This window comes from Phascolarctos cinereus, unplaced genomic scaffold (assembly GCF_003287225.1).
Source record: "Phascolarctos cinereus isolate Bilbo 61053 unplaced genomic scaffold, phaCin_HiC Scaffold_726;HRSCAF=1367, whole genome shotgun sequence".
NCBI lineage: Eukaryota > Metazoa > Chordata > Mammalia > Diprotodontia > Phascolarctidae > Phascolarctos > Phascolarctos cinereus.
The window spans coordinates 97,894,663-97,911,212 of NW_027556098.1; the positions used below are offsets into that span (position 1 = coordinate 97,894,663).

General features: G+C 37.5%; 1 protein-coding gene across 1 annotated transcript in view; it reads left to right on the forward strand.

The window, feature by feature from the left end:
• The window catches only part of DZIP3 (DAZ interacting zinc finger protein 3), a 114,046-nt gene that overhangs the window by 63,987 nt on the left and 33,509 nt on the right, over window positions 1-16,550 (forward strand). The window contains 4 exon segments of the mRNA XM_078146687.1: window positions 6,524-6,624; window positions 6,627-6,698; window positions 7,538-7,591; window positions 9,880-9,905. Coding sequence (XP_078002813.1) covers window positions 6,524-6,624; window positions 6,627-6,698; window positions 7,538-7,591; window positions 9,880-9,905 — 253 coding nt within the window.

Genomic DNA, 16,550 nt, shown 5'->3' on the forward strand with positions numbered 1-16,550 from the left:
CCTAAAATTAAGAGGCACAAAGTTTTAATACCACCTGTTAATATTTTAAGTGACCCCACCACCATCTTTTGTCAAGATGGAAGAGGGCCTACACAGGAATGAGGACCATTATGTATTTTTTAATCTATTTCTTGAGCTGCCTTGACCAAAATTGGCAACTCTAAAGGGGAAACCACATGTATAAAATAGTATTAATGCAGAATATCTTTCTGTTTTATTAGGTGCAGCTTTACTTTCTCAAAATTTCTTTTTAATGAAATGCCAACCTCAAGAACTCATAATTAATTTTTTCCCCCTTTATATAGTTATTATAGCTGGTAATGATATTGTCAGGCAGACTACTTATCAGTCTGTGTTAGTCTCTCCTTGAAAAAAGTATGTATAATACTAAAATACAAAACATTAGAGTAATCTACAAACTTTTGATTTCTTCTTTTGTTTGAAACTGAGTCATATTTTCCAGTGTAGCTTTTGCTCTCTTTCCCTCTGCCCACTTTTTTCTTTTTAAAATTCGTCTTAAATTTTGAATTTGAAATTCTTTCCCCTCTCTCTGATGCTCTCCTACGCCCACTGAGAAAGTAAACAATATGATATCAATTATACGTGTGAAATCATACAAAACATATTTCCATATTAGCCATGTCACAAAAAAACAAGAAGTGAGAAAATCATATTTCAGTTTGTACCCAGACTTCATCAGTTCTCTCTCTGGACATGTATGGCATTTTTCATCAAGAGCCCTTTGGAATTGTCTTGGATCATTGTATTGATCAGAGTAGCTAAGTCTTCACAGTTTATCATTATTACAATATTGCTGTTACTGTGTACAATGATCTCAGTTTTTCTCACTTCACTTTGTATCAGTTCATATAGATCTTCTCATGGCTTTTCTGAAACCATCCCTCTCATAATTTATTATAGAACAATAGTATTCCCATCACAGTCATATACCATATTTAGTCATTCCCCAATTGATGGGGAATTTCCAATTCTTTGACACCACAAAAAGAGGTGCTGTAAATACTTTTGAACCTATAGTTCCTTTATCTTTTTCTTTGATCTCTTTGGGATCCAGGCCTAGTAGTGCTGGATCAAGGGTATGTTCAGCTTTATAGCCCTTTGGGCATAGTTCCAAATTGTTCTCTAGAATGGGCGGTTCAGTTCACAACTCCACTAATAGTTCATTAGTGTACTTATTTTCTCACATCCCCTCTAGCATTTGTCATTTCTGGTACGTGCGAGGTGGTGTATCAGAGTTGTTTTAGTTTGTATTTCTCTAATCAGTAGTGATTTAGAACATTTTTTCATATAATTTCTTCTTCTGAGGCTGCCTGTTCATATTCTTTGGTCATTTATCAGTTGGGGAATGACTCTATTTTTATAAATTTGGCTCAGTTCCCTTACGTATTTGAGAAATGAGACTTTTATCAAAGAAACTTGCTGTAAATTTTTAAAATATTATTTCATTGTCTGTGGTACCTTTTAGCAGAATGTAGCTTCCCTGATTATCTCTGTTAATTTGGTCTATTTTTGCTTTTGCTTTGTCTGAGATCATGATTGTTATCCCTGCCTTTTTTACTTCAGCTGAAGCATAAGAAATTCTGTTCAGCCCATTATTTTAAGTGTGTGTGTGTGTGTGTGTGTGTGTGTGTGTATCTTTTTGTTTCAAGTGTATATCTTGTAAACAATATATTGTTGGATTCTAGTTTCTCATTCATTCTGCTATCTGCTTCCATTTTCTAGATGAGTTCATTCCATTCACATTTCACAGATATGATCACTCACTGTGTATTTTCCTCCATCCTATTATTTTTTTCTCTTTGTCTTTCTCTTTTTGTCCTGTCCATTCTCAAAATGGACAGGTTTTGCTTTTGACCACTGTCTTCCGTAATCCATCCTTACCTCTTGTCACCTTTCTCCCTTTTTCTTATTTTCTTCCTCTACTGCTTCCCTGTTGGGTAACTTCAATTTTTATGCCAACTGATGTGTGTGTGTGTGTGTGTGTGTGTGTGTGTGTGTGTGTGTGTGTGTGTATATATATGTTCTTTGCTGTTTGAACTAATTCAGATGAGAGTGAGGTTCAAGTATTGCCCACACCCCCCATTTTCCCCTCCACTGTAAAAGCTCTTCTGTGCATGCTTCTTTTCTGTGAGATAATTTTCTCCATTCTTCCTCTCCCTTCCCCCTTCTCCCACTGCATCCCTTTTTCTCACCCCTTCATTGTTTTTGGAGATTATCCCAACATAATCAACTCACATCCATGTTCTCTGTCTATTTAGACTCCTTCTAGTTTTCCTAAGAATGATAAAGTTCTTAGGAGTTACACGTATCATTTTCACATATAGGAATGTAAACAGTTTAACCTTATTGAGTCTGTTGTTATTTCTCTTTTCTATTTACCTTTTTATGCTTCTCTTGAGTCTTGTGTTTGAATATAAAATTTTCTATTCAGCTTTGGTCTTTTTATCAGGAGTGCTTGAAAGTCTTCTATTTCACTAAAATACATTTTTTCTTCTGAAAGATTACACTCAGTTTTGCTGGATAGATGATTCTTGGTTGTAATTCTAGCTTTTTTGCCTTCTGGAATATAATAGTCCATGCCTTCCACTCCTTTAACATGGAAGCCACAAAATCTCGTGTGGTCCTCACTGTGGCTCCGTGGTATTTGAATCGTTTCATTGTTTCTTTCTGCCTGCTTGAAGTATTTTGTTTTTTACCTGGGTGCTCTGGAATTTGGCTATAATATTCTGGGAGGGTGGGGGGAAGGAGGATCCTTTTTATTGATGCATTTTTTTCATCAAAGAGTTCCAGGGATCCTGGGCTCTGATAAGTGACCTTTTACCGTATTTTGCCTGGGAGCAGACCTCCACATCACTTCCTGGCTATTTGCAAACCATGCAACATGTGCTTTGACTGTCTTCCTGATCTCTTTCTTACGGCACCCTAGACTCTGTCCTGTGGACCAAGCCTTCATCTCATTTTGTTCAGAACCAGGCCTCTACCTCACTTTCTAACTGTTAACCAAAACATGGACTGTCTTCTTTGCTTGAATTTTATCCCTAATGCTAAGCACATTGTGATTAATAGTTGCATATTAATTCATCCATCACCTTTCAGTCATTTTTGGAAATGTCCTTCCCTCATGTATCTTTTGATACCCTCCCTTGTATCAATAAAACAAAACAAAACATTAAGAAGCAGCATTCAATACAATGACTGCATATGACAATGGATAAAGCATTCTGCCCGGGTGCTTCCCTTTCTCTCTGCTATGAAGAGGGAAGTATTATGGGCGTGTGCTTGAACCAGCTCATATCACCTTGGGAGAGCCGATTGTTAAATTTTGAATGTGAGCATTTACCTGATGGAAACTGGCAAATGCTACACAACGGCCTTAATTTATTGTTTTGTTGACTGTCTAGACTTAAGGAAGTTTTAATAATGTAGATCAAACTTAAAAATATATCCTACATACATTTTTTAAAAGCCAGTTGTTAAACATTTAGTACCACCCCTGCAGGTAAAGTGTCATTATTTGTCCTCTGGAGACTTTTCTTGATTTTGTAATTACTTAGAATTTGGCTTCCTTTTAGTTGTAGGGTTCTTAACCTGGAGTCTGTGAACATGTTTCAAAATTTTTAAAAATTTCTTCTCGTATATTTTAATTTCATTAAATATTTCCCAGTTCTATATGTAAAAAAATTTTAATTCATTTAAAAACATTTTTAGTTACAAATTCTCTCCTTCCCACCCTTTGAGAAGGCTATCAGTTATACCATAGAGGCATGTAAAACATATTTCCATATATGCCCTTTTGCCCCAAAACAAACCAAAAAAAAAAGCAAGAAAAATAAAATGGAGTCTCTGCACTCAGGTTCACCGATTCTTTCTGGAGATGGATAGCATTTTTCATCAAGTAACTTTATTTTAATGTAATGTTTCCTTCGTAATCTTGTGTATTTTATTTTATGCATTTAAAAGCATCATTTTGAGAAGGGGTCCATAGGTTTCCCTAGACTTCGCAGGGGAGGGAGGAAAGGTAAGAATCCCAATTTAGTGGTATTTTCACATGCCCGCTTCCGTTCCTTTTGCACTCTGTACCTTGGGCCTGCTCGCTTGGGACACCCTCAGGGGGACCCCCTGTCACTCAGCCCTCCTAACCAGTCAGAGGTGCTGTGTTGAGTAAGCTCCTCCCTGGAAGGGGGCGGGCTTGTAGCTCTTTCAGCCAATGGCTGGGGAGCACTTCCCCTCGCAGGCCACCCTGTGCCAGAAGGTCCCAGGAGGCGGTCGGGTTGGGTCACTGCGGCTGTCCTTGGAGCTTTACTCTCTTCTCACCTCCTGAGTTATCTCCTCCGATTTAATTCAGAAGCTCATTTTCCTTCTTAGCTCTTGACCTACTTCAGTGGCTGTGGCAAGTATTCTCAGGGATCTTCTTCAAATGGAAAAAAGGGGAGGTTGAGGGATGAGGGAATAGTACACCCCGCCCCCCCATACCCTCACCCCTGTCGCGCTTCTTATGGTAGGAGCAGAGCTAGTTACCTTGACCTTTGACCTACCTCTCTCTAATCCTCCCCTCCCCCCAAATCACAGTCTGGTCTTTCTGTTGTGGCCGAGTGACCTGAATTTGGCTATAATGGTACACCAAAAAAAAAACAACCCAAAAAACCCCACAACCCAACAAAAACCAAAACCAGCCAACCCCCAACAACTTGCTCCTTGTATCCCTGTGTCTTTAGGCATTATGTCATATGGAGCAGTCAAAACTCTTGTTTATCTTATTTTCTAAAATTTTTTAAGGTTTTGATACTTAATTCTAAAGAGAGCCCCTAGACAAAAGTGGGGTAAATGGAAAGAATCAAGGTGCCCATTTCTGTAATCACTTGCAGAATGAAGCAGGTGTAGAAGTCTCTGGTGTTTTCTCTCAGTCCTGGTTTTATCACAGTAAGGGGTTTGTAATGTATATCCGTCTGAACTTCATTTTTATACTGTAGGAGTGGCTGTGAAATCAGGACTGAATTCTCATAGTAAGTGTATCATTCATTTGTTTATTCACTAAACAAATGGGTACTTAGGACCAGTTATATGACATATATGTACTGTGATAGGTATTAGGGAAGATGGAAATATAAATATGACACAGTCCCTGCCTTAAAAGCAATTACAGTAATGTGGTGTGACTCATAATTAGAAACTTTTATTCTCATTGACAGTTCGATTAATAAGAATTTGAATTCCTATTATTATTTTTGTAGGCCATCAGGGACTTGTCCAGGGTCACACAGCTAGTAAGTGTTTGAGGGCAGATTTGAACTGAGGTCCTCCTAACTCCAGGGCTGGTGCTTTATCTGCTGTGCCATCTGATTGCCCCAAATGCCCCAAATCATTTTTAAATGCCACCACTTCCTCCTCCTCCTCATTGTTAATTCTAGCTCCTTTACATTTATTTCTTTCTCACCACTGTAGTTCAGACTCTCATTGTCTCTCACCTGCTTTGTTTAGTTTTTTTCTTTCTTTTTTTTTTTTTTAGGCAATTGGGATTAAGTGACTTGGCCAGGGTCACATAGTAAGTGTTTGAGGCTGGATTTGAACTTAGGAAGATGAGTCTTCCTGACTCCAGGCCTGGCACTCTATTAACTGGGCCACCTACCTGCCCTTTCCTCACCTACTTTTCTGTATTAGTATCTGAATAGATCCGTTTTTAAAAAGCATACATCTAACCATGTCAGCTCCTCCAGCTCAAAAACCTTTCAGTGTCTGCCCATTACCTGTAAGATGAAAACGAGCTCCATAACTTGTTATTTAATACTCTAAACGATTTGGCCCTGTTACCTCTCTTTCCAGCGTTGTTTCATGCCATTTCTCTTTATAGTTTTTTCCCAAACTAGTCTAATTTATTAATTGTTGCTCAGATTTAATATTCCATTTCCCAACTCTGTGAATTAGCTATCCTTGGTGTCTGGAATGGACTCTTTCCTTATTTTTACCTTGCAAATCCTTGTCTTCTCTCAAGGCTCGGTTTAGGTGCTCCCTTCTCTATAAAGCTTTCTGCAGTCTCCTTTCCCTCTACTCCCCAGCTATCTATACTCTATCCTGTTTCAGTTTATATGCGTTATATACATATGCCTCTCTCCCATTCCCTTAGTAGTAAGCTTCTTAAGGTCAGGGGCTGTGTTGTTTGTGTCCTTGCATCCTCATTCCATACATAGTGCTTGCTCAGTGTGTATTTGTTTGTTGTTCTTTAGTTCAATTCAGTAACTATTTATTAAGCACCTACTGTTTGCTAGACTCTGCTTTAGAGTTTACAAAGAACTTTGTTAGTCTTCACAGTAACAATGTGAGGGAGGCAGAGTATATTTTATGATCTCTATTTTAAAGGGGAGAGACTTTTCTAAGGTCTCTTATCTAATAAATGGTAAAGGTGATGCTAAAACCCATGTCTATGGGTTTCCACTCTATCATAATAATGACAATTAGCCCAAGTTATTTGTGGCTAGATTTTGAGTTCTTTGTCTCTGATATTTAGGTTGTAATCTAGAAGAGATCTTTCAGGATGAGATACTAGAACAGAATGCATCTCCAGTAGACTCTATTAAAGATATGAAATCAGACCCAGAAGAACTGCCGCAGCAGAAATTCCTAAAGATGAAAAATCAGCACCCAGCGAATCTTCTATAGAATCTATTAAAGATGTCCATGAGGTATAAATTCTTCTTAATTATAGAAACATGGAATTAGACAAGACTTAGGTCATTTAACCTACCATTCATTGTTACCACCATGTATAACTATACCCAAAACATTCCTGACAGATCCTGTTTTCGAAATCTTAAGGGAACCTCCCTTTGGCAGGTAGGGAAACAAAGACACTAGAAGGATTCCATTTCCAATACTCCTGTCTAGTCTACTCTATGTCTGCAGTCAGCCCTAATTCCTCACTTACTAGAAAGGAGAGAGGGAAAGAGGCCAAGAGAGGCATAGGAGAACAGAAATGGGCTAGAAAGGTTAGCTAAGAGGGATGCTTCTTCATAATTTGCACTCAGTCTCTAGTGATAAAGGGCTGAACGAGTAATCAGAGGATTAACTTCAATTTATTTCCCCCCCCCCAAAGACTTGGTAATATCCTTTATATTCAGCAAGTAGTGCCATAAATTTTTAAATTGCCCTTGAAATTATTTGTTAAATCCAAGCATCATTCTCAAAGGGCCTTTCCATTTGTTGTATGTGTAAGTGTTGATGTTTCAGGTGATGACTTAAAACATCTGGAGCCTTAGTATGAATGTCTAGTAATGCCCTTTTGTTTTCTTCATTGTGTTCTCCAGAGCAGGTGAGATTGTGGGACTTCCAACATAAAAGATAGTAGCTCTGAAAAGAAACATAGTCGTAGTAGAACATTAGAAAAGGAAAGGTTACAATTATTTGATTTCAGTGTAAAGCCTGGGATGTGGAATAGAACTGAAATTCTTCATACATAACAAAATATTCCCTGTGGTTTTATGTTTGCTGTAGTGAATTGTTTGTAATGACATGTCCATTACAGAGTGCTCAAGTTAATAATAAATTAAAGAAGAAGAAAAAGAATAAGACTAAGAAGGTAAGAGCAATAGTAGCCATATTACAAATAGTGTCTGAGAAATGTTGTGTAAGGAGACTGTTAGCATGGATAATTCCTAACAAAGAAACGATTTATTGGGTATTTTATATATGTCAAGATCTCACAGTTCCTTCAAATGATAAGTTGACCTATAAAAAAAATTTTAAGCCCCTTGGCTTGATGATACATGGTTAAAATAAAGTATTATTTACCAAGTCAGATTTGTCAAGTTAAAGGTACTCTGTCAAGATAACGATCAGTCATCAGAAAACCAATCCTTGACTGTCATTTTTAACAAGTGAGATTATAAAACCAAGAGAATTTGAAACAGTTAATTTATTTTTTTCTACATTTATACTGAACACTTGAATGTAATACATCTATTCACTCTTGGAGCTTAAAATCAATCCAGGTAGAGAGGTAGCTAAAACAGTTTAAGAGTTCTTGTGTATATTTCTTGGCATTCTGCGATCTGAATGGTTTAATCTGGAATTTTTGGTTATGTTCAACTTTACTTACATATTTTCATGTGTAAATCTTCATAATGTCTAGATTAAAAGTCACTTGGAAAGTTTTATTCCTTTCTATCTAGAGATAGTTAAAAATCCTAATCCTTTAAAAATGCATTTTAGGCTTCAGTATTGCAATAGCACCATCATTTATTTTCCCCTCAGGCATTTAATCACCTTGCAGATGTTTAGGAAATCTTGATTTTCTTTTTCACATCTGAGAGGGTGTAAAGAATTCACTCTTACCTGTGTGAAAGGAAGAACAACCTTCCTTTATCCAACCTCCACAAATGTGCCTAATTTCTGTAGTGCCTAATTTTTTTTTAGGGAGCTGATTTGATATTGGAGACTATAGTTAGACCTGGATTTCTTGTATTCTGAGGAAGCACATAGCCAACTGTGACTCATGGTTCTGTGATGAAAAAATTGCTGTTTCCTGACTGGTTGTATGAGAAGGAAACTGAGATCTTGTTAAAATTCACATATGTGTCAAAGTACATTGTGAATAAGGGTATTTGTCTAATTGCTCTCTGGCTAGGCTCCTGTGTAAAACAGAAATGGAATAGCCCCAAGCATTGATGTTGAATAAGATTAAGAAAAAGTGAAGCCAATTGAAAAATAAAACAGTTGATTTTATTGAGTTAAACTGTAAGTTATAAACAAAATTGTTAATAGACCAGTTTGGCTAAAAAGTTTTTTTTTCTTTTGTAATTGCTATTATACTTTCTGTATCATTATTTAGTATGCTACAGCTTACTGTTTGACTTAATAATTCTTTTAAAATTAATTGATTTTAAAGACTTGAATTAAGATTTTTCTTTTGGAAAATTCCCTTGTGCTAAAGCAGATAGGTTATCTAGATTGCAGTTAAACTGATGATCCTGTTTGGATACATCCCACTTGTGCATGTACACTTGTCATTTTACCTCCAAAAAGCAGGCCTAAGTTGCAGTGCCATTAGACAGCTTCCTATGGGTCACTGTTGTTTCCTGTTCTTTCATTTGAAAAAATGCAAATCATACCTAGTTGTCACTGGTCACACAGGCTCAGATAGTCATACTGCCAGATTAAATGCAATACTAAAGGAGAAGAAATAAAATCATTTAAAAGTACAAATGCTATCAAAAAACAACTTTTTGAAAAAGTTTCAATTTGTTCAGAATTTTAAGGTTTTCCATTTTAAAGGGGTACTATCAAGATCAGTATTTTTAGAAACATGGTGACTTACCCTGATAGAGAATCATATTAGGAGTGGGATAGAGTTGATTCTAGTCTAGAAATTATCTAGTGCATGACTGTACATATCTAAATGGAGGAAATATATAATATAAAAATGCCTATAAATGTATACTATGACTGCCTTAAGCAGACCCATTTCAACTATTTTTGTTCCTTGATTTCACTAGGAATCACTGTGATTCCTGAGACCAAAACCCTCTTCGCCGGCTCCCACTACTGTAGGTATTTTGTATCTACATAGGGCACATAACACACATAGTGTTATACACACATAGCACATAGTTGAGTATTTATTCTTTCATTCACACACTCAGTTATTCATGTTGCAGGTGTAGGCTAGTGTTACATACCCTATACTGGGGGCAGTATAGGCAGTTTTGAAAAGGTAAATCTTAACATTTAGCTCTCAACAGAGAGCAGTCAGGCAATAGCTTGAAAACACACTTCCCAAATCAATCTTCCAAGTTTTAAATATAGACAGACCATTACCCTATGCAGACATAGTTGAATCTTCTGCTAATTCTTTGTGCTCTCTTTCAGAATAAAGAGCTGAATAAAGAGCATAGGTAAGTGTCTGTTTTTGAATGCATGTGAAGAATGCCTAACCAATGTCCCACAGCCCTGGAGTCAGGAATTATTTTCACTAAGGGCAGGGGAGGAGAGTGGCTTAGTCCTTGTAACTTTTTTTGTGCTATAGAAGAATGGAATTGCTAAGCCCTTTTCTTTGTAGTCACTAAAGAGCAGTCTAATCTTAATTGCTTACATTCAAGTACTGACTTGGGTTCAGTTTGAATCCAGTTTAGAACAATTCAGTACACTTCTACCCAGCCAGTATTTAGTGAGCAGCTGACTCTGGGGCTGCTGCTAGAGTAGATGTAGGGGACAGGAACAAGACATGGCCCTTGTTCTTAGAGAATCGACCCTAGTAATAAAATACACGCCAGTTCTCATTACCAATCCCAAATGCTTTTCTCTTGCATGTCTCTATTCCTGCCCTCTTTGCAATAGAGAGAACTTTATTCTCATGGCTGACAAAGAATTTTTGTTTTGGCTGGAGAGGCAGTATGATTTAGAGAATAGAGCACTGAGCTAGAAACCAGGAAACCTGGATTCTAGTCCTGACTTCACTACTTGTTAGTTATGTAACCTTGAGCAAGTTGTGTGATACCTCTGAGCCTTAATTTCCCCATCCATAAAATAAATGCATTGTCTATAAACTTCATAGGATAATTGTGAGAATTAAATGAAAAAATGGATGTGAAAGTGCTGTCAAAATTGTAGAAATGTAAACTATCATTATTTGAATTTTGTTATTAATAATGTTAATTATTGAGGGATAATTTTTTATATAAAAACTATGGTATACAATTTTGCATTTCATTTGGTAGAACATCATTTGTAGAGGGAAGGAAATAGTAATGAAGAAATGATGATAATGGTAATTATTATCATGTTGAAAATGATACTTTCCCCATCTTCCCATTAGAAATGTTACACCTAGGTTTTAGTGACCTTAGAGTTTCTTGTAAAGACGTAGTATACAGCATAGTTAACATTAACAGCTGTGACGTACTTTTGACTTCAGTGGAAATTTTGCAAACTGAAAATCTATGATTCTTGGGTAGTAGTATGCTCATCACTGATAGTGGACCTCAGTTACTTAGTGATTAGAAATGACTCATCTTCACAAGGGACGTTGATTCTTATAGAAAAGGAAGGTACCAGCTTAGACACGGTGGCGATGTTTTATTCAGGCTTTGTCTATACAACAGCTGGACAAATGTTTGATAAATTTAAATGTGATCATTCACTTGTATCAGAGTATGCATTCTGACATGACACACTCGGGTCCACTTTGGGAACCCTTCACTTCTTTTAGCTCATTGTTCCCACCTTGGTGGAATCTGGTGTCTGGCCCCTTCCCAAGGATTACCACCAGTTCTTATTGTAAGTACATAGGATCACAAGGCGTAGATCACTTTTATTTACACAGTAAAAGCTATAATAGGATTCTGAAACCATAAATAATCAGTATGCAAAGTGGTGAGCTACTTTGTTCCTACGTCACCCCAGAGATATGTAGTATCCTGAGTAGGGCCCAGGAAGGAGGAGATTGGTGCTTCCTCTTCCATGTCAGCATAATGTGTTGTTGTTGTTGTTGTTGTTGTTGTTGTTGTTGTTTTTCTAGTAACTCTTTCTTTCTTTGTTCCATTGCTCTGCTGCTACTCTCCTCCCTTCCTGAAGGGAGTTGTGGGTTCTTCTCGACACTGTTGTTGTTCTCATTTCTGCTCCTATGCTCCCTGTTCCTCTGATCATTGAAGTTGCAGCTATTTCTCACCCTCTAGACATCAAGTACCTCTGGTTTAAACGTTTTGTTGTTTTACGTACATTCTAGTCCTTCAGCTCCTGAACACTGTGCCTCTTAATTACATCAACCCCTTCCATTAAACCTTTGGAGCTTGGCTAAGGGACTCCCAGTATCTTTTTATTTATATGCTTTTCTCCTGCCTTTCTTTAGCTAGGCTAGGTCATGCAGATTATCTAAGAGTGCTTCTTTGAGTATCTTCAAAAAAGAAGGGTGGAGCTGGTGGCTTTCAGAGCCTGCACCCAGTGTATGCCCAGTGACTCAGAGGGTGAGTTGTTATGCTAGCAACTACAAGTAAACCAGTAGCAATACTTTCTCTAGCTCTGCTTCCGCTAATCAGTCTCCCTGTCAAAGAGACAGAGATACCTGAGGTCATGTCTTATGCTTGACCTTGTATCCCGTTTTTCTGTGTTCACCTAGAAGGGCAGATTTTGGTTTAATATAAAGGGATTCTGCCTAATAATTAAAACAGCTCCCAGAGGGACCATTAAAACTGTCTAAAATAGAATAGCTGTCTAATGGAGTATTGAGTTCTTTGCATTTGGAGATCTAGGTAAAGGCTGAAGGACTACTTATCAAGATTGTGGGTTTTTTGAAAATAGTATTTGAGACAATTTTGAGACAAAATTAGATAATTTTTAACATTCATTTTTTATAAAATTTTGGGTTCCAAATTTTCTCCTTCCCTGCCTTCCCTCCCCCTTCATAAAACAGTAAGCAGTTTGATATAGGTTGTATATGTGTTATCATGTAAAACATAACAAGATTGTTATAGAGAATTCTCTAATAAATGTATCAGGTATGTATTGGACTTTTATCATATCCGCTCTTGAGATTATGTGAGTTCTTGTGTGTTCCTTTCTGTCATGGGTGACATTTCTTTCTGCTCATTAGCAGGATCAGGTCAGTCAATAGCAGGGGAACATCTGTAACCCCATATTGTAGCTAAAAAAAAAAAAAATCCCAAGCCAAAACTACTGAATCTTGGGGAATAAGAGAACTGATGTCTCTGAAGGACTTAGTAATAAAGCATTTAAGCTTGAAATATTAGGTTTGTAGGTTTTTTCATTAATGTTGAATTGGGAATTCCTGTTTGGTTTGTTATTGTTGTAACTTTGGTGGTATTTCATTGGTTTCTCAGTGGTTTCTATCGCTGGAATTTTGGATGTTATCAAGATTTTTTAAAAGGTATTGTTTTTTAAAAAAAGACCCATCTTATACAGCTATTTCTGATTCTCTGTAAAGTTAACTTGGACCTTAATAGTGAGATTGTAGCAATAAGGTACAGTTTTTATTTTTGTATTTTTTTTGTTCTAAGGGATAACATTGAAATTATTCATTTTAAAATTAGTAAATAATTCCTGGTGAAGTTGGCTTTAATTTTAAATATAAGCAAAAACCTAATTTTGGTGGCTAGTAGAGCCAAACTAAGTTCATAGTAATTTCTTCTAAAGTAATACTAGGATTTAATGTGATACAATGTGAACAGCCCTGGGATTAATAATTAGGAATTGTACATTCAAGTCTTGGCTCTTCTACTAACTAGCTGTGTGACCCTAGGGAATTAGACTTTCCTTCCCTGCCTGACTTACTGTCTTCCTGCTTGCTTTCTTTTTTCCCCTTTTCCCTCACTTCCTTCTCTTTTCCTCCCCTTCTTTCTCCCTTCTTCATCTTCTCTGTCTCCCTTGCTTCCTTCCATCTGTCCATGTCTTTCAATAAGTTAAACAAATGTTACGTCTTTGTTAAACAAAATGTTAAACATTATTAGGTTCTGAGAAGCATATCAAGTTTGATTAAAACAATCCCTGATCTCATTGAAGCATGTAGTAATATAGGGGATAAGATAAAAACACAGTCAATAAGCATTTATTAAGCACCTGCTGTGTGCCAGGCACTGTGTTAGGCACTGGGAATACAAAGAAAGGCAGAAGACAGCCCTATATTTGAGGAGCTCATAATCTAATGGAGAAGACAACATACAAGCAATTAGGTACAAAGAAATAGATACAGAATAAATTGAAGATAATCAACAGTAGGGAAGGCACTAGCATTAAGGAGGGTTGGGAAAAAACTTCTGGTAGGTCAGGTTTAGCTGGGAATTGAAGGAAACTAGGGAAGCCGGGAGGGAGAGAATTTCATGCATGGGGTGCAGCCAGTGAAGATGCCTGGAGTTGAGAGATGGTTTATCTTGTACAAGGACACCAGTGTCACTGGATTGCAGAGTGTGTGGGGGTGAGAAGGCTGGAGAGAATTAGAGGTGAAATGGTCAGACCTGAAATTGAGGAAGCTCAATTTGACTTCTAAGTTGGAGAGTGGATTAGAATGGGGAGAGACTTAAGGCAGGGAGACCAACCAAAAGGCTCATGCAGCAGTCCAGATAGGAGGTGATGAGGGCCTGTGCCAGGGTGATGGCAGTGTCAGAGGAGAGGAAGGGGGCTTATGAGTGATGTTACCAATGCAGAAATGACAGAACTTGCTGCCTGATTGGGTATGGGGGAGTGAAAAGTCAAGGACGACACCTGGGTCTCGAGCCTGGGCGACTGGGAGGATGGTGGTACCCTCCACAATAATAGGGAATTTAGAGTGGGGACTTGAGGGAAGGACAATGAGTTTGGCTTTAGACATACTGAGTTTAAGATGTCTGTGGGATGTCCAGTTAGAGATGTCCAATAAACAACTGGAAACATGAGACTGAAAGTCAGGGAGTGGTTAGGGCTGTACAAGTAGATTTGAGAATCATTAACAGAGATGCCAATTGGCTGTATGGGAACTGAGGGGATCACCAAGTGAAACAGTATAGAAGGAGAAGAGAAGAAGGACCAGGACAGAGTACTGGAGGATACCCACTGTTAGCAGCTATGTGCTGGATAAAGATATAGCAAAGGAAACTGAGAAGTATTGGTCAGCTAGATAAGAAGAGGAACCAGGAGGGAGTAGTGTCACAAACACCTTGAGAGAAGTGAGTATCAAGGAGAAGATGGGGCTTGACTGCCAAAGGCTACAGAGAAGTCCAGAAGGATGAAGATGGAGAAAAGGCTTTGGCAACTAACACAGATAATTATAATCAACAATGTTACATAGCAGGTGCATCAGACTTAAAAAATAAAGTACTATTTAATATCTGAGAGAGAAAGACATTAATGACAGGGACATCAAGGAAGTTTTCATAGAGAAAGTGACGTTTGAGATAGACTTTAAAGAATGAGTAGGAATTTAGCTAGTAAAAAGAGAGAGGGAGAACATTCCAGGTACTGGGAATAGTTTGAGCAAAAGCACAGAAGTGGAAAAGAGCTGAATGTGTCAAGGAAATGCAAATTAGTCCAGTTGGACAGATGTGTAGAATGTATGGAGTGGAATTGATGAGTTATCCTAGAAAGGTAGAGTGATTTTAAATACCAGACAAGGGAGTTTGAATTTTATTTGGTAGGTAGTAGGTAAGCACTGCAGATATTTTTAGTGGGTGTATGATATGACCAGATCTGTGAAAAAGGAAAATTATTCTCCCAGGGGTATCAAGGTTGGATTGGTATGGGGAGAGAACAGAGAAAGTGTAAGACTTTTCAGGAAGCTGTTGCTTCCTTTTAATTTATAGAACAGTTGGAAAGGATTCTTAAGGGAGTATTTTTTTTAAGAACAATTCTTTTGTCTTGGCTTGCATAAGAAGATCTTGCTATTAAAACCTTAGCAACATAGCAGTGACGCAGTATATAGTCCAGATGGTTAGTAATGAGGACATGTAAGATGCATACAAATTTCAGTATTCTGGATATGAAAGATGGTAAAGTGTAAGGGGGTAACTGATAGTATATGGTTGAAGTGGGGTAGACACAGAAGTCTGTCTTGGAATTGAGGAAGTTGAGTGACTATGGTCAGGTTGTTAGAGGAATCATTAACATGAATATTGATGCCCCCAGAACGACAGCAGGCATGGAACTGGAGAGGGAGACTCTTAAGTCTGAAAGCTATTTATTTGAATTTCCCAGCAATTCGGAAGTAGAAGTAAAATTTACCCCAAATCTTATTCTGTCCTCTACTATGGCAATTTAATAAAAAAGATAGCAAACATTATTTAGTTTTTAAAAACCATTAATTATATCTTCACAAATCTGTAAAATCCTCTCAAAACATGCCATTTTAAACTTAAAGTAGAAAGGAATCTAAGAAGCAGTTTTGGTATTTTCAAATGTTAAGCCAACAAAGTTTATGTCACATATTTAGAAGATGCTTCTAACAATGCCAGAAACATTACTGTAGATGTAATTTGTTTGATCACTGAATGGATTTCAGTCTAGGTATATTTCTTAGCTTTTTCTCTTGGTATGATATCTTGTCATAAGCAATATCAAACAGCCATCTTTGATTTCAGTTTCAGAAAGCTGCTTGGAAGAGGATGGTAGATGACTATCACAAGGATGGGGAGTGGGTGCTAGAAGCTCATTACTGTACTCAAAAAAGGGAGGATGAATAATCTTGGAGCAGAAATGGGGAGTGAGGAATATGGATGGACACTCTCCCACCAAGCCTCATGAGTTGAATCAGGAAGGAAATGGGTCCTACACTTGGATATACTGTTCTCAGGAAAGATCCAGGTTTCAGTTAAAGTGAGGGGATAGTAGGAATGATGGTTAAAAAGTTCAAGGATATAAAGGTGTTTGTTGAGAACTGTAGTAGGGGTTCCAAAGGCTATAGTACCAGGTCTTGGAGGTGAAGCTGGGCTGAAATATGCCTGGAGAAGAGGAAGGTTAATTAAAATAGGAATGTAGGTTTGGGAACCACTGCATTGGGAGGTAGATTTTGTGCTATGAATAGATTTTAGATGTTAGAGGACTTGCAAACTTAACTTGTT